Source organism: Sapajus apella, unplaced genomic scaffold, assembly GCF_009761245.1.
Source record: "Sapajus apella isolate SASKATOON/1434 unplaced genomic scaffold, GSC_monkey_1.0 scaffold25, whole genome shotgun sequence".
NCBI lineage: Eukaryota > Metazoa > Chordata > Mammalia > Primates > Cebidae > Sapajus > Sapajus apella.
The window spans coordinates 16,356,174-16,377,772 of NW_022436965.1; the positions used below are offsets into that span (position 1 = coordinate 16,356,174).

General features: G+C 39.6%; 1 protein-coding gene across 2 annotated transcripts in view; it reads left to right on the forward strand.

The window, feature by feature from the left end:
• Positions 1-10,259, forward strand: part of RC3H1 (ring finger and CCCH-type domains 1) — an 86,505-nt gene extending 76,246 nt beyond the window's left edge. The window contains exons 18-20 of one of the 2 annotated variants that reach the window (XM_032291337.1): positions 562-735; positions 1,957-2,072; positions 3,920-10,259. In XM_032291337.1, the coding sequence (XP_032147228.1) occupies positions 562-735; positions 1,957-2,072; positions 3,920-4,070 (441 nt within the window). In that variant the 3' untranslated portion in view covers positions 4,071-10,259. The remainder of the gene's footprint in view (positions 1-561; positions 736-1,956; positions 2,073-3,919) is intronic. The other variant, XM_032291338.1, reaches the window with a different exon arrangement.
• Positions 10,260-21,599: the final 11,340 nt, after the last annotated feature.

The following is a 21,599-nucleotide window of genomic DNA, read 5'->3' on the forward strand; positions in this document are numbered from 1 at the left end:
CCCAGCTAATTTTTTGTATTTTTAGTAGAGACGGGGTTTCACCATGTTGACCAGGATGGTCTCGATCTCTTGACCTCGTGATCCACCCACCTCAGCCTCCCAAAGTGCTGGGATTACAGGCTTGAGCCACCGCGCCCGGCCCTATTTATTTTATTTTATTTATTTATTTTTTTTTTGGTAGAGGTGAGGTCTGGATAATGTTGCCCAGGTGGGTCTCAAATTCCTAGCCTCAAGTGATCCTGCTGCCGCACCCTCCCTTTTAATTGTCAAAGTGCTGGAATTAAAGGCATGAGCCACCATGTGCGGCCAACTTCTCTTTCAAATCAGAAAAGAAAAGCAATTTAAGATGAAGTTACTGTTGACTAAATTTAAATGTCCCTGTTTTGTTCTTTTTTTTATTCAAACAGTACTCAAAGAGAACAGTGCCTTACATTTGCATTATTTTTTTGCAAATAGCTGGGTGATACGCTGCTTAAGGCTGTGGTCTGGAATTGAGCCTGGTTATTCTGTGCATGGTGTGAAGTGTGTTGAGTTTTCTGTGTGCTTGGCTTTATGCACTAGGCTGTTAGTAACAGGCTGGTGTTGCAGAGGGAGGCAAACACCCTGGCAGGCCAGTCACAGCCTCCACCACCACAACCTCCAAAATGGCCTGGAATGATCTCAAGTGAGCAGTTGAGCTTGGAACTGCACCAAGTGGAAAGGGAAATCGGGAAGAGAACACGGGAACTGAATATGGTGAGTGTTACACAGGGAAAAAAGGGGGAAGGTGAAATGAAATCTTTCATGTGGCTCTAGAATTATCTGGAGCTACAGAATCATCACTTCAAGACACTCTGATGAGTGGTTAATATTTAAAATAATTCTCAAGCAGGTGGGCTACCTTCCTGTTTTATCATTCCTCTTCTCATTCTCTTTTGTTTGGGTGTGTTCTTTGTCTTAGAATTCTTCATTAACTTTTAGAGAAAACAAGGTTTTAATGATTCTTTAAGAACTTACTGGAAGTTCTTAAATTTCTGTTTAGCATACTGATTAGGAAAGCAGATAGGATGGTGTTTACTATTTTGCAATAACATGTTATATAAAGGTATATTCACTAAATAACATTCTAGTTTTGTAGCCTTTATAATGATGACCTATTTTTGCTATGAGTGATATTCAAACTGCACATTCTTTTCTGTGGAACTATATCCATTAATATGCTTAGGGTTTGCTTCATAGTGCACATTCATTTTAGTAAATTTTGAATCTTAGGGAGTTCCTTAGGTTGCATGATATTTGTTATTTTTTGTTGCATAGTTTTCATAATCTTTCTAGGCAAATAAATTGAGTTTGCAGGTTTTTTTGCTTTTTTTTAGTAAGTATGTTATAGATATTTATTGTACTTGGGTTTACTTTTTTTTTTTTTTTTTTTTTTGAGACCGAGTCTCGCTCTGTCATCTCGGCTGGAGTGCAGGGGCGCAATCTCAGCTCACTGCAACCTCCATCTTCCGGGTTTGAGTGATTCACCCTCCTCAGCCTCCTGAGTAGCTGGGATTACAGGCATGCACAACCACGCCCGGCTGATTTTTGTATTTTTAGTAGAGATGGGGTTTTGCCATTTTGGTCAGGCTGGTCTCAAACTCCTGACCTCAGGCAGTCCGCCCACCTTGGCTTCCCAAAGTGCTGGTATTACAGGCGTGAGCCACTGTGCCCGGCCACTTTTCTAGGTGATTGTTTTTTTCTGTGAAAATTTTTTTCATGTTTGAGGCATTGCCTCTCTTACTGTTCAGCATGTTTAGTGAGCAAGTGGGTTATATATTCTGTTATGTTTTTATGTATGTCACTCTTTTAGTCTGCCAGTTTCTTTGGTTATTTACAAAACTAAATATGATTTCTGGATCATCACTTTGTATTATTTGTAATTTGGTCTCTCCCACTAACACCATTTAATAGAATTTTATTTCCTTTCTTTCAAAGGAAAACCAGTGTTCTCTGGACATGAAAAGCAAATTGAATACAAGTAAACAAGCAGAAAATGGACAACCAGAACTACAAAACAAGGTTCCGACCGAGGATCTTACATTGACATTCAGGTAAAGAAAAGGAGATTTTCTAAAAAAAATTTTTTTAATTAAAAAAAAAAATTAATGAAGATACCACAGTAAAAAGATAATAATAAATAAAAAAAAGAAAAGGAGATTTTCAAGCCATATTAAATAACACAAAAAAGAGAAATTATTATATTATCCATCATATCAGAAGTACCCTCGTAAATATTTTATTCTCAAAATATCGTTAGTCTGTGTACATTAAGAATTTTTTTGCATAAGTCTGGAGTTACAAAACTTAGAACAGACCCAAGGTTCAATTGTCTGTTAATAACCTAACAAAGAAAAATTTCTGGTTATGTTTCCATCTTCCCCATGTTTTTAAATTTATTTCAAACACAGCCTTATATCTTTACATTAAAAAGTATTATATGCTCAACGTAAAAAAAAAGAAAACACAAAAAATAACTCCCCATTTTAAATATGTTATAAAAAATAAGCTTTAGGAAATGGAAAGTTTTAGAAAAGGGCAAATTTTTAAATTGCCCATAATTCCAATAGGTGGCGACAACCCTTGTTAACATTTTGTTGTATTATCTTTCCAGTCTTTTTAAAGTGTGTGGACATTTAGCCTCTTGCTAGTTTTACAAACGCAGCACTCCACATGCCTGGTTTTTAATTCAGTCTATTCTTGTTTTGTTTTTGAGACGGAGTCTCGCTCTGTCACCCAGGCTGGAGTGCAGTGGCGTGATGTTGGCTCACTGCAACCTCCGCTTCCCGGGTTCAGGAGATTCTCCTGCCTCAGCCTCCCGAGTAGCTGGGATTAAAGGCGCCCACCACCACACCTGGCTAATTTTTGTATTTTTAGTAGAGACAGGATTTCCCCATGTTGGTCTCAAACTCCACCCGCCGTGGCCTCCCAAAGTGCTGGGACTACGGGCATGAGCCACCGTGCCCAGCAAATTTAGCCTAGTCTGTATCCTCCAGTATTATTATGCAGCTATGGGATGATACATATCAACTACCATGAACAACCCTACAATAAACAGCATTACAATTAATGCTTTGTTTTCATATCTTAAATTATTTTCTAAGGATATTTTGAGGCTTTGGAATGCATAGTCCTAAATTGCCCTCCTGACAATATATAACAAAAATTTCTAATGCTTTCAGGCTTGGGTTTTGACTATTTTTAATTTGTGTATTATCTTGGATTCTTTTTTTTTTTTTTTTTTTTTTTTTTTTTTTTGAGACAAAATCTCACTCAATTACCCAGGCTGGAGAACAGTGGTACAATCTTGGCTCACTACAGCCACTGCCTCTCAGGTTCAAGCAATTCTTGTGCCTCTGCCTCCCAAGTAGGTGGAATTATAGGCATGTAACACTAGGCTAATTTTTGTATTTTTAGTAGAGACAGGGTTTCACCATGTTGGCCAGGCTGGTCTCCAACTTCTGAGTTCAAGTGATCCACCTGCCTTGGCCTCCCGAAGTGCTGAGATGACAGACACGAGCCCAAAATTATTTCTTAAACTAGCAAACCTGCTAAATCAGGCATCAGTACTTTTTCTTAAAGGCCAGGTAGTAAGTATTTTGAGGTACGGGCCTTACAGTCTTTGTCACAATTCTCAACTCTGCTCTGTGGTTTGAAAGCAGTGTATAGTATGTTAAACAAATGAGCAGGCTATATTCTAATAAAACTTTAGTTAGAAAAATACATACCTGGCTGGCTAGCTTTAGTTTGCTAACCGTGTGCTAAAACATGGATAAGGGGCTGTAGATTAAAATTTGGAAACCATTTATATATTTTTTTATCATGCTAAATGATGTGCCCTGTTGGTTTTATTGTACTAATCATTTTTCTCTCCTTTTTCAAAATTTTGAAATGTCAACAGTGATGTACCAAATGGATCAGCCTTGACACAAGAGAATATCAGCCTCCTATCAAACAAGACCAGCTCTCTGAACCTATCAGAGGACCCTGAGGGAGGAGGGGATAATAATGACTCCCAGAGATCAGGAGTTACTCCCAGTTCTGCTCCTTAAAATATGAAGAGTCCTACTTTTATCTTCTGCTCCTAATCGGTTTGTCGGCCATAGGGGTAGGAGAACGGATAACTTCTAAACTTTTTCTCTTAAGAGCAGTCAGAGAAATCCAGGAAATTCACCAGAGGCAATGTGCACAAACACCACTACTAAAAACAAACCCTGCACATAGTTCACATTAATGCATTTTTTTAATTTAAAGAAAAAGAAAATTAGCAGTATCTGCAAGCAATTCAGATTAAATTTGTTTTTGTTCTGTGAATGAACTTTATTTTAATAACTTTGGACGCCTTGGATCCAGGGCTTTAAAAAAAAAAAGAAGATATTATATATACACTCTGTTTGATTAATTGTATGATCTTAATGAAGTAGGTTTTTCTTGTATTTTGGTATTATTACATACCCAGTGTATAATTCCTTACCCCCAATCCTTATCAGCTCTCACCACCCTATAAACTTAAAACAGACCAAAAACGTCAGCTTTTGGAGAATTCTGCGATGCTTGAGAAACAGACAGTAATAGACTGAGTTATTAGAAAATGTGCAGCAAACCAACTTTTCCCAGAGCTGTTATTTGGAATTCTTTATCCCTGTCTAGATCACTAGTTTCATTGGATAGGAATGCTTTTCTTGACATTGAAACTTTTGTTTGATTGTTTAGGAAGGTTTTATTTTTTTTTATTTTAACTTTTCAGAGAGAGAATTACCAATTTTTGAAGTCCTTATTTTCATATTAAGGATCATTTGCATTCTCTTAATATAATTAGAAAGCTGATTCAGTGTTCAGTTGTTTAATTAGATTTAAACGGTGATTAAGAATTGACTGTAACTTATTGTAACTGTAGTACTGAAAATACGTGTTTGGTGTTTTGCCTGCATTCAGCTCATGGTTGGAAATTTGGAGCAGTGCTTTTCAAATTAAACTTTTGCCGAAATCATAGGATGCTCAAAAACAAGGACAATCAACCATATTTTAAAACTGCAACACTTCATTTGAACTTAAAATGAATAGAGCCACATTATTTCAATAGATGTTTTTGTTTTACTTGTAAACTGATTTCGTCTTAAGGATAGTTTATGAATTACTTGTTATTCAGAATCATTAGTATAAGTAGGTAGGAAATAGTTTGAAGTCATTTTTCATAGATTTTGCTGCCCAATATTGAAAATGTTTCTTCATGAAAATGTTGAAAAGAGTTAAGGATTTTTTGTTTTTATTTAATTCTGCTGCACATATTCTGATGCCATGTGTCTGTGCTTAACTGCGACCCTGTAAAACATGTTTAGTGGGGGCTGTTTGATAGAGCTGCCCTCTCCATCCCTCTATTTGCCCAATTTTTTCAGTTTCCCTTTCTGGATTATACTACTAAATTAGAAAGCACTGGTTATGTAATAAGTTACTGCATTGCTTTGGTTGGGTAAAAACAAGAGTTTATATTTTTCTTGTTTCTTATTTTCTTAACCCTTAACTCCTGCTGAGGTCATAACAACCTCAGTCTAAGCTCTGTGTCCATCATACTGTTAACTTAAACAAATGGGTGGTGGGGGTGGGAAGGGTAATACAGTCCTGCCATTGCCTACCAGTAGGAGAGTCCAAACAGAACACTCTTTTGAGTAGCAATTATTTAATTTGCCCAGTCAAGGCACCGTGTTTATATACTATTTCACATTGAATTTGATTATGCCCTACAGACCTGGCTGGTCAAGGATTTGATATACACATATTGGCTTGGGATTCGAGCTTTCTTTTTTATTTAAATAAAAATTTATATATATATTATATATATACATATATACATAGCTATATCTGTATATATATTGGGTATGTTTTAAGGATTTTTTCGCATGAGCGCAGCTGTTGCGATAAATTGACCGATTGGGAAGTGGTAGAAGCACTGAATGAAGATGAGGCATTTTTTTTCAGTTGACTTATGCATTTTTCTTTCTTTCTTTCTTTCTTTTTTAAAAAATGCTTTTGACGTTTTATTTTATTATTATTATTATTTTTTGATTTTGTTTGCTTTTTGACTTTCACTTAAAACCCTTTCACATTTACACTTTAAATGCCTATTGTTTATTGGGAGAAGGAAAGAAATTTATGTATGTCTGACATAGTCCCAAGGTTTTTCATTTATCTGCATAACTGTAAAAGGCAACATTATCGGCCTCCAACCTTCTTTTTTTTTGAGACAGAGTGTCACTCTTTCGCCAGGCTGGAGTGCAATGGCGTGATATCAGCTAACTGCAACCTCTACCTCCTGGGTTCAAGCGATTCTCCTGCCTCAGCCTTTTGAGTAGCTGGGATTATAGGCACATGCCATCGCACCCAGCTAATTTTTGTATTCCAGCCTTCTTATAGGCAGATTTGGATCAACTTACTTCTCCTTTGAATATGTTAGATCATCCTAAATTTTAGAAGCAATTGATTCACTTTGATTCAATTTGATTCACTTTGGAATTCAGAATGATTCTTGTATTAGAAGATAATTTGTGGGTATTGATTTCTGTTTAAGTTTACGATAAAAGTAAAGATTGATTTGGGGTAGCAATTGAAACCCCTAATAGCTCAATTTCTGTTATTCTTGTTCTTATTTCCTTTAAATATACTTGTTCTTGTCTTTTGTCATTTTGATTCTGTGAAGTAGGCAGGAACAGGGATTAGTCTATACAGTATTCCTGTTCTGAACAAAACCAGAAAGTCACTGTATAAACTTGACTTAAAATGGTATCTTTATCTTTTCATGTATTTTCATTTAGGAGGAGAAAAAGTCTCTTCAATTGCAACCCAAATTCAAAAGGTACCCCTCCTTGGCCCTACACTCTAGAGCTAATCTGGTTGGGTAGCAAATCACAAGAATGGTATATTATCCCATTGTGCCTACAATGTATTTTAAATTAGTCATTCTGCCTTACCTAATGGAAATTCTTGCAACTTTCCTAGTGCTCATCAATGGTTTTAGGAATTCACGAACAGCCCCAAAATTTGGGGGTTTTTTCCCTTTCCTTTTTTCTGTGATATCATGAGCCTGTAAGGACAAGTGGCATATTTGGGCATAACTGCTTGACTTTGTAACTACTTTTCTAAAATCAAAATCTGAAAGGTATCCATTCCTTCTGGCTTTTAAATTTTTTTTTCAAGAGACAAAGATTAAACCAGATATGAAATACAGTTTCTATGCTTTCTACTTATTAAAGTATTAGTTTCTTCTAAATATTACTTTATTTGTATTTCACTAAATTCAAAAGCAAAAATTGGCCATCTGAAATGAACAATTCTGAATAGGCTAAGGTAGGAGTAATAAGCATTGTGTTCACTCATTTATAGGTAAGGGAATTTTATTTATAGTGAGAATTATAAAAGTACTTTGACTTACTCTTTTTTTCAAGGGGTCTCTAGAAAAGGGTAGAAGAACAGAAAATAAGACACCTAGATTCAATTTCTGTTTTATGTGTAGCTCTTTTGCATAATTTATACATAATATTGTCACAAGATAAGTCCAATAGCTGTCCTGTCTTGGATAATTCAGAGGCTGAAGTGACCAAAGATCCATTACTTATTACTTTTCTAATTAAAAGTTAGCATAAATTTCTAATAATATTATTCTAGGTATTGATAAGACACTATTCCTAATGCCAACAACAAATATTCAACTACTCAGAATGTATTTTAAAAATGGTTTGGTACAGCATTAATGTTGGTGTCTCCTTGCTCCCATCTTATTTCCCTTCCCTTCCATTCTTTCCCATGTATTTCTTTTGCCTGAAAGACAGAATATTGGTATGATTCTCATTTGCTACTTTGAGTATAAAACTCCATCAGACTTTCCAGAGTTCTTCAGGGATGGAGCTCAAAGTTTACATTTTTCCATAAATGTCTTTTTTTCTTGACCTTTGTCCACCCTGTAATTTCCCCTTGACTTACCCAATGCCCTCCCCAATCTGCAACAGTGACAGTTTGCTGCCTCAAAACAGAGCATTCAAATGAATTCGCTTAGCCAATAACTTCTGTGAAGTTGCCTTTTCTAATGGTGTTATTACTCAGTGATGCACAAATGTGGTATTTGCCCTACTGGTAGGCAAACAAAGGTCTGGTTAAGAATGGTAACCTGCTGTTTTCTTTAAAGGAGAGCCAAAGACTTGTGCTTTACTCTGTTTTGGTTTTGGGGGAAGTAGTAGCCATTTTGATCGTGAAACCTTTTAGTATTTGTGAGTTGATTGTACTGTGTAAGTAGATTTATCTAAAGTTAACTGTTAAAGTTAGCTAGCCTTATAAAATGTAAAAGTAATGAAAATTCATCAGTTTCTCTAAACCAGTGAATATCATCTTTTATAATATTGTGTGTAAGCATTTGTGCCCACCCCAACTTCTGTTATCACTGTGGTCAAGTCATGGGTCTGAGTAAAATAATTCTTGAGTATGTGACTGGTAAGAAATAACTACTATAGTCAGTACATGTACAAATTGTTAAAATTAAAGAAAAATTATTTTCACTAAAAAGAAAAAGCATTTGTCTCAGTAAAGAAGTATTCAGTTTACACAGCTCCTTGGAAACCCACCCAGAAAAAAAGAAAAAGAAGTATTTAGTTGCTGTCACTTATATACAAATGGTGGTGGGTAGCAGTCTCACCATTTTTCTACTCTCTTTTTGCTCGTTTTAAAGAATTGAGTAAATGTTTTACATGTAAAATCTGTCTGTAAAAAGCACCTGTAATGATTATATGTCATTGAAAGGAATGGGGAAGTTACTTTTTAGGAGAGATTAATAACCTACCGGGAAATTTAGGGACTACAGTGTTTACTTAGATTTTTCCCCCTGCAAAGAGTCTAAGTGTGTTAAATTTTTAATTGATGATAAGGTGATTTCTTCCCCTGAAAAATCTGCCTATCCTTTTAAGAAAAATTAGAGCTACTAAACTAAAGCAAATTTTACTTTCATCATTAGCTCTTGAACAAGCAAGAAGTCTACTACTGTCATTATTTTACCAGAGTGCCCACCTTTCTACCTTGGACAGCTATGATTTTTATATTTATTTGTAGCTTCAGCTCAGGTTTATGAAATTTTCCTGCTGAAATGACTTACTGGGAGTTGTAGATTGATGATAGTTACTATTAAAAAATTTCTCAATTTAGCTTTTCTGAGCCACTTCAAAAAGAAAGCTGTTTTGTCAAAAGGTAGTATTAATTGTAGTAAGTACATCTTAAGATTTGAATTTTTAAGATTCGGTTCTGTGTTCACTAAAGATCTTTTCACAAGTAATAGATTATAATCGATAAGTAATACTAGCTATAGTACTAATAAAGAATAAGAAACTATCACCACCAGGAATAAATAACACCTTTTTATAATAAATGTGTTCCTAAAAGGTATGTTTTCAATACTGCACTGAACAAAGTGGGTAAAGTGCCCTTTGAAATCCTGTTGTAATAAAGGAGCTTACCTCACCACTGGAATCCTTGTTTTCAGAGCCTCTGGATTTTCAGCCAAACACTGAATTCCTCCTAAACTTTATCCCTGAACAAAACATCACTAGAGAACAAACTTTATTTTCACAAGAAAATAAGGCACAATAAGGGGGAAGAGCTTAAACCTCAAGATAATATTGTGTCCAAAAGTGTGTAGTTAGAAAAATAAAACCCTGTGGAGTTTGTTATCCTCATGTTTATTTTATACTAGATGATTTGTTTCCTTGTATTGAGGTCTTACTGTTTCAGATTGGTTTTGGTTTTTGTTTCTGTTCTAACTCTAAGCAGACAGAGCTCACAAGTCTTTGGCATCCGTTTTAGGTTGTACACTCAGAGTCATCTTATAACTGGAAACTGTCAGGTGGTCCCCACCCCAATGAGTGTATGAAAGGGTCAAGAAAAGGATAGAAACAAACTATTGGATGGATAATTGGTTGCTGGGTGTTTTTTTTTTTTTTTGGCCTCTTTTTTAAAAATCACCATTTATTAGTGTGATCTCTCTCCATTGATTGGCTGTCATTCTCCTAATAGCTGAACTACCCGATAAAATAGTTCTTTGATTTAAAGGCATTTAGCTTTTGCTTATGGTTTTTACATCCTCTATTCAACTAAGACACTGTCCTGAGAGATGCTTTTTCCAGATGGATCGTTGCCTAAATTTTCACACTTCTCCCCTGTTCATCCTTTTTTCTCTTCCCACTTCCTGGGAATAAAAGGAACTTTTTTTTTTTTTAATTAATTGGTCCATAGGCCTCATTATCTTTCTTTATAATTACTCTATGACTTCTTGGTACAAGAACAATGGAAAAAGTGAATTAAGGTAATGAACAAAACCTTTTACCCACTTAAACATTTTCCAGTTTTGAGATTCCTCTTCGTGTGTGTGGTCTCTTCCCCTTGTTACCCCTGCTGCCCTTTTGCTCTGACTTTGGTAATTTGGTCTTTAGGCTCATACCAGTCTCCCCGAGACATTCTGCAGTCATTATCACCTTTTTGGGTGGATTTTATTTTGTTTTATTTTTATTTTTTATTTTTATTTTTAATAACTTCTTAACATTGGTGCATATTTGCTTGGGATAGAGCTTGTGTAATTTACCAATCGTATTGATTGTAAGTGATTGTGCCCTGCAGAGGTATATTTAACAAGACAAAAATAATCTAGGTTAATAAAGGAGCCCATGAGATTTGAGTCAGGTTATAAGTGACTTTATGAAATCACTTACAGTTTTGGCTAGAATTTATATCTCCTTTTATAAATCAGTGGTAGACACACCATTTTTTAAGGTTTTCTTGCATTTTTGTTTGTTTTTTTATTGCCTCAGCTCCCTATTGTTTCTTGCCTGCCTCCACCCACGTGTTCAGGAAAAAAAAAAAAAAAGAGAGACTTAACATGACAGCTGATTTTTTTAATTGCTGAATTTTGTGAAATTTTACTTTTTCCAAGTGTTTCCAACTTTAAAGAGGGAAGTGAAGACAAATAGGTTGGAATGGCGAAGACGAATGGGTTGGAATTTCACAAGCTGTGAATAATTCCTTAGGATCTGGCAAACTGTGAAGTCTTACTGAAGACATTATCTCCTGAGAGTTCTTTTGGAGTAGGAAAAAGAACCCTATTTGAAATGGAGCGTTTTTCTCTTGTTTTTAATCTGTTTAATATTTCTGATTGTTAAGCAGCTTTCAAAACAAGTGTGGTGGAAAAAAAGGAATAGTAGGAAAATGTTTATGGCAGCAGAACTTTGGTCTAAATAAGTACATGTTCCCACTTGTTGCTGATTTTTTAGAGTACTAGTGCCATCTTTTTCAATTTTGTATTATTTGTGTGCATGTTTATATCAAAGATGCCCATTTTGTTAAAATGCTATTTCTTTATTACCTTGGAAACTGACTCAGCCTCATGTTGCTCCTAATTAGTGTTTAAGGCTCCCATGAGTTGCAGATAAAAGGATTTATTTTAACAAGTAGAAGGAGGTGATTCACCTTTTGGATTGTAAATATATGAAAGTGTCTACAAGGTCTTTATCTGCTTTCTGTCAGCATTTATATTAAATGATAAATTAATGAGGAACGTGTGTCATCTTTTTTGTAAATTAGTCTGTGCCATCTTATTCTAACCTGTAGATCACTTTCTTACACCTTTTTAATGGAGGGGATTTTTTTAAGTGAAAAATAAATAGCTAATCTGCACAAGCAGACATATCTTTGGAGTAGCCAGTTTTGTGTGGACATCACAGAAATTAGTCCAGTCTTAAATAAGCTACAGATTCCTTCATTTGTCACACAGTGATTACACATTAGTGAGGGTAGTGGTTCTGAGATACTAGCATCAAGTCAGTGAGACTCCATGGCTAACGCTCAATGTCTTGGTTTTTATGGCTTCTCTGAAAATTAGGATTATCTTTATGGTTTAGCAAAATGGACTTGTCATGGTAACTGCCTGATCCAAAATGGTTTTTTGTCCTTCCATTCTTATTTTTTGTTGTTTTTGAGATGGAGTCTTGCTCTGTCATCCAGGCTGGAGTACAGTGGTGAAATCTTGGTTCACTGCAACCTCCGCTTTCCAGATTCAAGCAATTCTCCTGCCTTAGCCTCCCGAGTAGCTGGGACTATTGGCCTGCGCCACCATGCCCAGATAATTTTTGTATTTTTAGTAGAGACGGGGTTTCACCATGTTGGTCAGGCTGGTCTGGAACTCTTGACGTCAAGCAATCCGCCTGCCTCGGCCTCTCAAAGTGTTGGGATTATAAGCTTGAGCCACTGCTCCCAGCCTTGTCTTTCCATTCTTCTGATTGTCCTGAAATCCCTACCTGTTAGTCATTCCTGGCAGTTAGTGGATAAATGTAAGTTTGTCTAACAGAGACTATACGTTAGTCAACACCTCAGTGGCATGAAGAAGAAAAGGGAGGAGGTTGGGTATGGTGGCTCATGCCTGTAGTCCCACCTGCTCAGGAGGCCGAGGTGGGAGGATTGCTCGAGCCCAGGAGATCAAAGCTACAATGAGCTGTGAATGCTATGATTGTACTACTACACCAGCCTGGGCGACAGAATGAGACTATCTTAAAAAAAAGAAAAAAAGGAGGGGAGAGGAGGGTATTATTCTAGATTAAAAGAAATGTAAGAAATTACAAAAATGCATCATAAGTGATTTTAGCAAACCAAAGATACAAAGACTTTAGTATACAGTTATGAAAATTTGATTAAGTATTGGGTATTAGATGATGCCTAGGAATGGCATTTTTGTTCAGTGTGAAATAGGATTACAGTATGTAAGAAAACATCCGGCCGGGCGCGGTGGCTCACGCCTATAATCCCAGCACTTTGGGAGGCCGAGGCAGGTGGATCACGAGGTCAAGAGATTGAGACCATCCTGGTCAACATGGTGAAACCCCGTCTCTACTAAAAATACAAAAATTAGCTGGGCATGGTGGCGCACGCCTATAGTCCCAGCTACTCAGGAGGCTGAGGCAGGAGAATTGCTTGAACCCAGGAGACAGAGGTTGCGGTGAGCTGAGGTCACGCCATTGCACTCCAGCCTGGGTAACAGGAGCGAAACTGTGTCTCAAAAAAAAAGAAAAAGAATCCAGGCTGCGTGCGGTGGTTCACACCTGTAATCCCAGCACTTTGGGAAGCCAGGGCAGGTGGATCATGAGGTCAGAAGTTCAATACCAGTCTGGCCAACATAGTGAAACCCTGTCTCTACTAAAAATACAAAAAATTAGCCGGGGATGGTGGTATGCACCTGTAATCCCAACTGCTTGGGAGGCTGAGGCAGAAGAATTGCATAAACCTGGAAGGTGGAGGTTGCAGTGAGCCAAGATCACGCCATTGCACTCCAGCCCAGGTGACAGTGTGAGACTCCATCTCAGGAAAAAAAAAAAAAAAAGCATCTATATTTTTTATAAAGATTCATAACTGACAATAGCTGCAATTTCCTTTGAAGTAAGAACTAAATATTTTTTTTAAAAAAAATACTACACTTTGCCAGTGAAGGTTATTTTTTCCTCCTACCAACAAATAGCAATTAAGTGTCCACTGGTATCATATCTGACCTCAAGGGAGGGACCACAGTAAAGAAAGCTAGAGGGTATGAGCAGTGGTAACTGCTGCAGCCTTCCCTGAATGATTATAAATTCTGGACTGGAATTACAAAACTAGACCTGCCATCTTTGCTGCCTACCTAGGCCTACTCTGCTCAGAAGCAATAGGGTACATTGTGACCTCGTGGACTGAAACAAAAAGACCAATAAAAATTTGCTTTTTATGCCCATTAGGGCTTCAGTCCCCATAACCAGCTCATCTTCAGTGATCAATTAGTAAATCTCTTTGCCTTCCAGCAAGATGACTCATTTAGTAAATAGCTGCCACCCTTATTTGGCACACCTACCATATGAAAAGTAGACTTGTCAACTACCCGCTGAATACCCATTCAGTATTTACTAAAGAAATGTATTGAGTACTTCCCATATGCACTGCCCTGTAGAGGACAAAGAGTTAGAAAATACTGTCTGTACACTCAAGGAACATTAATTCTGGAACTTGCACTAAACAGAATTATCAAAGAATTTTTCAACCACAGTTGTCCTCAGAAGAGCAAGGAGCAGTGAGATGATATCCAAGAAAGACTTAACTTTGCCTGGCTGGTCAGGCTTTCCTGAGGAAGTTGTATTGAAGATAAAACTTGAAAAATCATGGGGAGGGGGATAAAGATGTGTGGGAGATGAGACTCCTGGTCAGAGAAAACAGAACTCTCTAAGGGAAGAAAGAGCCTTTGGTGTGGAAACTGGAAGGAGTTCATTAAAACTAGAGGAAGTCGGGCGGGGAACCTCTTACGCCTGTAATCCCAGTACTTTGGGAGGCCGAGGCAAGGCGGTTGGATCACTTGAAGTCAGGAGTTCAAGACCAGCCTGATCAACATGGAGAAACCCCATCTCTACTAAAAATACAAAATTAGCCAGGTGTGGTGGGGGCATGCCTGTAATCTCAGCTACTCAGGAGGCTGAGGTAGGAGAATCGCTTGAACCCAGGAGGCGGAGGTTGTGGTAAGCCGAGACTGCACCATTGCACTCCAGCCTGGACAACAAAAGCAAAACTCCATCTTAAAAAAAAAACAAAAAAAAACGGCTAGAGGAAAAGGAGTGGGACAGTGGCTTGAGATGCACAGCCAGATAGATCATGGAGGCCTGTGGACCATGCTTAAGTGTTTGGATTTAATTCTGAAAGTAAAGGGAATGCGAAGAAGGATAGTAAGCAGCAGGATGAAGGGACCAGATTTGTGCCTCTTTGGAGCTGATCATAGTCCCAAAAGACAAGCCCAAATGTTAAAATTCTGAAAGATAAAATTCCAAAGATATTTTGGGGAAAAAATTTAAATTACTTAAAAGACATTTATTTACATTTTTCAGAGGAGATTTATTTAAGAAACAGGAAAACACGACAGCCTGGGCAGCAGCAACACCTGTCTCTACTAAAACAATGTGGTGCATGCCTGTAGCCCAGCTACTCAGATGGCGGAGATGAGAGGACCACTTGAGCCCTGGAGATGGAAGCTGCAGTGAGCTCTCATCACACCATCACACCACTGCACACCAGTCTGGGAAACAGACTGAGACCCTGTCTCAAAAAGAAAAAAAAAAAAGATAATACTTCATAGGCAAATTTGCATAATAAAATAGACAATGATATATTTTTATTTAACAAACACGGGTATACTAACAGCAGTCACATAGGTGTAACAGTTAAGAGCAGACGAACCATATTCATAAGTAGGTCAAAAAGCAAAATGTGGCCGGGCGTGGTGGCCCATGCCTGTAATCCCAGCACTTTAGGGGGCAGAGGTGTGCACCAATATATGGAAACCCTGCCTCTACTTAAAATACAAAACACTAGCCGAATGTGGTGGTGTGTGCCTGTAATCCCAGCTACTCAGGAGGCTGAGGCAGAAGAATCATGTGAACCCAGGAGCCAGAGGTTGCAGTGAGCGGAGATCATCCCATTGCACTCCAGCCCAGGTGACAGTGCAAGACTTCGTCACAAAAAAAAAAAAAAAAAAAAAGCAAAATGTATAAATGCATTTCACTATGGTTAGTTATTGTACCCAGCATTTTAATTGCAGTCATATGAAATGGTGGCAGACGACTCTGAGTTGAGGAGATCAATCAAAAACTATAATGAACTGGGTGCAGTAGCTCGCATCTGTAATCCCAGCACTTTGGGAGGCTGAGGCAGCTAAATCACTTGAGCCCAGGAGTTAGAGACCAGTGTGAGCAACATAGGGAGACCTCGTCTTTACAAAAGATGGAAAAATTAGCTGGTTGTGGTGATGCCCGCCTGGAGTCCCAGCTACTGGGGAGGCTGACACAGGAGGATAGCTTGAGTCCAGGAGATCGAGACTACAGTGAGCCATGGTCGTGCCACTGCACTCCAGCCTGGCTGACAAAGTGGGACCCTGCTTCAAACATACACACACAATGGGTCACCACTGCATACAAAGTCACCCCAAAAGCTGAGATCTTGTGAGATCTTACCTTTCATAAACATAGATGTACAAAAAAACCTCTTTATCGAAGACGTTTCAACATTTTTACATTTTTACACAGCTCTCAGAGACTTCCACACCTAGTCCACTCACACTCACTCACAAATGTCCTTGGGAAACACCCTCCCAGACACACCCAAAATAATGCTTGATCAGGTTTCTAGGTATTCCTTAATCCAGTCAAGGTGATACCTAAATTAAGTCCACAAGTCTGCCTATTGTCAGCCTCGAACCCACGGCGCATCTCTTTAAACCATACTTAATTTCCAAATAAAGCCAGTAAGGAAGTAATAGTTCCACCTAACATAATGCAACTATCCTGTGATTGTGATTTTCAGGATTTTAGATGTTATGGATTTTAGACTTCAGGCATTTTGATCTTTAGGGTCTACAACATTTGGGATTATAGCATTTTGCATTGTGTCCTCAGGATTATAGTCCAAACCCATTTCCACCTCACCCCTCAAATGAATTTGGTCCTATTTTGCTAGAGCAGCCTTTCGAAGACATGGGTAAGAGGCACCAGTCACATAATTCATCTGGACTTAATAAAAACATACACCTGTAATCCCAGCACTTTGGGAGGCCAAGGCAGGTGGATCACCTGAGGTCAGGAGTTCGAGACCAACCTGGCCAACATGGTGAAACCCCATCTCTACTAAAAATACAAGAAATTTAGCCGGGTGTGGTGGCACGTGCCTGTAATCCTAGCTACTCCGGAGGCTGAGACACGAGAATCGCTTGAACCAGGGAGTTGGAGTTTGCAGTGAGCTGAGATCACACCACTGCACTCCAGCCTGGCAACAAAGTGAGACTTCATTTCAAAAAAAAAAAAAATGTTGATTCTAGCTTCACCATGAGTTTCTTTCTAGATCTGTATGAACTGTACCCTATTTCTCCAGAGAACTTTCTCTTACATCTCCACCTCTGTGCTCTGTCTCCCTTTGCTATTTCTTTTTATTATTATTATTTTTTTTTAATTTGAGATAGGGTCTCACTTTGTTGCCTAGACTGGGGTACAGTGGTGGGATCACAGCTCACTGCAGCCTCGACTTCCCAGGCTCAAGTAATCCTCCCAAATCAGCCTCCTGAAATAGCTGGGACTACAGGCACACACCACCATGCCTGGCTAATTTTTTGTAGAGATGGGTTTTGGCCATGTTGGCCAGGCTGGTCTTGAACTCCTGAGTTCAAGCAATCCAGCAGCCTCCCAAAGTGCTGGAATTACAGGTGTGAGCCACCACCCCCAGCCTCCCTTTGCTGTTTCTCTTTCACCGCCTACAACATCCCAAACTAATGTAAAAGTTACAAGCTTTTTTCTTTTCTTTCTTTTTTTTTTTGAGACGGAGTTTCACTCTTGTTACCCAGGCTGGAGTGCAATGGCGCGATCTCGGCTCACCGCAACCTCCGCCTCCTGGGTTCAGGCAATTCTCCTGCCTCAGCCTCCTGAGTAGCTGGGATTACAGGCACGTGCCACCATGCCCAGCTAATTTTTTGTAGTTTTAATAGAGACGGGGTTTCACCATGTTGACCAGGATGGTCTCGATCTCTTGACCTCGTGATCCACCCGCCTCGGCCTCCCAAAGTGCCGGGATTACAGGCTTGAGCCACCGCGCCCGGCCTTCTTTTTTTTTTTTAAGACAGGGTTTCACCGTGTTGGTCAGGCTGATCTTGAACTCCCGACCTCAGGTGATCTGCCCGCCTTGGCCTCCAAAGTGACTGGATTACAGGCGTGAGCCACCACGCCCGGCTAAAGCTACAAGCTTTGACCCCACACAACTCTCTTGCTCAACCTCCGAAGAATATCCTTGCCCAATGTTTCTGTTCATATGAGGTGTCAATTCCTCTGGATAAGTAAGCATTTTTTACCTTACTTGATTATCTAAACTTTCTATTTGGGAGGAATTTAAAGTGCTGTATTGCCGGGCGCGGTGGCTCAAGCCTGTAATCCCAGCACTTTGGGAGGCCGAGGCAGGTGGATCACGAGGTCAAGAGATTGAGACCATCCTGGTCAACATGGTGAAACCCCGTCTCTACTAAAAATACAAAAAATGAGCTGGGCATGGTGGTGCGTGCCTGTAATCCCAGCTACTCAGGAGGCTGAGGCAGGAGAATTGCCTGAACCCAGGAGGCGGAGGTTGCGGTGAGCCGAGATCGCACCATTGCACTCCAGCCTGGGTAACATGAGTGAAACTCCGTCTCAAAATAAATAAATAAATAAATAAATAAATAAAGTGTTGTATTTCCTGTTATTAAGTTAGCAGAACTACTCTGGACCTGGATTTTTTCAAACACGAATGTTTATCGAGTGCCTGGTACATCCAGGGCTCCATGCCGTGTGCACAGGACATGTTCAATAAATATTTGCTGTTTTGATTTGGTTTCTCTGAAGCCAAAACTGAACTTTCTAACAGGAGGATCTGGGCAAATTCCAGTGAGATGCCTTGAGAGCCTCAGCTAAATGCTGCCAAGTGATAATGTAGGATTTATTTTGGTAAGTTGAATTTCACCTTAATTAAAATGTCATGTTCACCTAATAAACTGGGAACCCAAGGGAGTTGGAGACTGCTTTTTGTGCTAGATGTTTTGTCAAATTTCCACGGAAGCGTTAAGCTTGGAGTTACTCAATAACCACAGCAGGAGCTGGTTCCTATCTGTTCCCTGCCAAGGTCTTACTCTTGAGTCCAAAGAAAAGAACAGAACAGCCCAGGTTATGAAGCAATGGACATGGACCTGCTGAATTACCTGCTCATAGAGTTACTACCAAGACTGTAAGCAGGGTTAGGGAAAGAGGAATTTTATCACTGATCTTGAAGGAAGGACTGAAAAAAGAGAGAGGAATCAAATGCCAAATTCTCTCCTCTTTATGGTTCCTCGAGCCTACTCCTAACACAGCAAAGCATAAGCCTTCCAATCTTGTTTTCGCTCAGAATTGAGAAAAACAGTGCCACACAGAAGCAGGGAGTCCTTTGCAAAAGCTAATTTTTATGTGATAAACGTTCTTAAGATGTCTATCTCTTTCTAATATTTCCAGTTCTAGAAATATTAGAAATTTCCATGAAAACATTAATTTTAAAAAATATAAATTATTTTTCTCTCTTCTTTAGAAACAGGGCCTTGTTCTGTTGCCCAGGCTGGAGTGCACTAGTGTGATTGTAGCTCACTGCAGCCTTGAAATCCTGGACTTAAAGGAGTAGCTATGGCTACAGGTACACACCACCACACCCAGCTAATTTTTTGTTTGTAAATAGGATGTCTCTATGCTGCTCAGGCTAGTCTTGAATTCCTGGCCTCAAGCAATTCTCTAGCCTCAGCCCCCAAATCATTACCAGCACGAACCACAATGCCCAACCTAAAATATCTTTATTATATTTAAATATACACACTACTAAAATACTTTTCAGAATACCTATGTGTGTGTAAACACACACGCTCACAAATTAGTTTGCCCAGCAAACAGCTCTTTTCTTTCCCAGTCGAAACGGTCTAAGATGAACCAAGAGGAAAAGGATCTGGGATCATTCAAATCTTGATAGTATAATTAAAAGCCAAGGGGAGCTGTGTGCAGTGAGTCCCAGAGACCAACAAGAACTCTTGGGAGAGCTGCTGGAGCAGGTAGTGGAGGGGGCGGAGCAGCCCAGGGTCCAGCAGATGATTGCTGCACCCACTCTCCTGGGACAGTTTCCTGAATGTGTCTTCCTTTAAACCTCTGATGGCAATGTGGGATAGGACAGAGTGAGGCACATTGCTTCTCGGTCGGGACACATGATGATAGGTCCATTTCTTTCATTCCAGGGCATAGGATCTCAGTTTTCCAAATGTGCGGGGTCCAAGAGGTAAGCGGCAGGGAATACTTGGGCTGCCAACTTCCAGGGCTTAGGATCAGCCTCATCTTCGTCATGTGGCTTATGGACTGACCCATGGAAAAAGAAAGAGCTAGTGCATCAAATGCCCAGGCTGAGCTGTGGCTATGCTTATTTGGAATGTGCATCAAATAAAATAAGGATAGACGGGTCGAGTGTGGTGCGTGTGGTGTGGTGTGGTGTCTGATGCCTTTAATCCCAGCACTTTAGGAGGCTCAGGCAGGAAGAACACTTGAGACCAGGAGTTTGAGACCACCCTGGTCAACGTTGTGATATCAAGTCTACAAAAAACAAATTAGCTATGTGTGGTGCAGCATGTGGTAGTCCCAGGTGGGGAGGCTGTATACATATTTGATGTAGATAGATAGTTAGATAGAGACAAAGGAAAAGCTGGTACAGCTAGTGCTCGACTTATGACCACGAATGGTTCCGACAGACCGGTCATAACACGATTTGGTTGTAAATTGAGTAGGCTATATGCACGCGGAGATGGTAGTGCTGCCGGAAGCTGGTCCGCACTGTCATATGCCCAGCTGGGCAACGTTCACGCTGCCAGACACGGAGCAGTCGTGGCTAGCGATTGTGGTCATAAAGTCGAATGTTCGTAAGTTGCATAGGTCGTAAGTCGATCAATACCTGTAGTCCCTAGGTTCATTTCTGGGCACTGGATTTGGAGGGAATTATGAATAAGTTTGACAGAGACTATCCTGAGGAGAGCCAGATGGAAAACAATTGGACACTGTGGGTTGTAACATGGGAAGTGCTGGACATTTTTTTCGTGTCTGTCGTGTTAGGACACAAGAGCTCTGAGAGAGACAGAGAGAGGTTTGAATCTCAGCTCTGCTAGTTTGCAATTTGGGGCAAATACTTCACCCTTGTGAATAGCAGTGTTCTCATCTGTAAACTGGGCATAATTAGAACCTTTCTGGTAGAGCTGATGAGAGAATTATATAAGCTAATGCCTGTGAAGCATTTAGCACAGACCCTGGTATATAGTGTTTTTAAATAGCACCTATTAAGATGGCACCTCTGGCTCACGCCTGTAATCCTAGCACTTTGGAAGGCTGAGGCAGGTAGATCACCAGGCCAGGAGATCGAGATTATCCTGGCTAACACAGTGAAACCCTGTCACATGCGCCTGTAGTCCCAGCTACTCAGGAGGTCGAGGCAGAGAATTGTTTGAACCCAGGAGGTGGAGGTTGCACAGCACTCCAGCCTGGCGACAGAGTGAGAGCCTGTCTCAAAAAAAAAAGGCACCTATATGATCATAAATCATTCAAATATTTAAAGAGACTGACCTAAGCTAATGTCTAACACTGAAGTAATGGTTATAGACTATTGAATATTGTACAGAACAGGACCCTTTTCCGTCGTCTTTAATCCGGGGCGACAGATGAGCCTCTGGGCATTCTGAGACCCTTTGGGACCGTTCTTGGTAACTGTTCACACTGCTGATGGAGGGCCTCAAAGGTTCCAGGGTCGGAATCAGCCAAGAACTCAGACACAGCTTCAACCCAGCAGAGATGTCCTCTCTCATAACTGAAGCGCTCTCTCAGATTCCTATGACTGCAACAACAACTTCAAGGAGACCCTGATCCCACAGTGGGAGGCACAGGTGCCCTGTGAACTGGGCGGCCACAATCCTTGTGATAGTGCTTCTGGCTATTTCA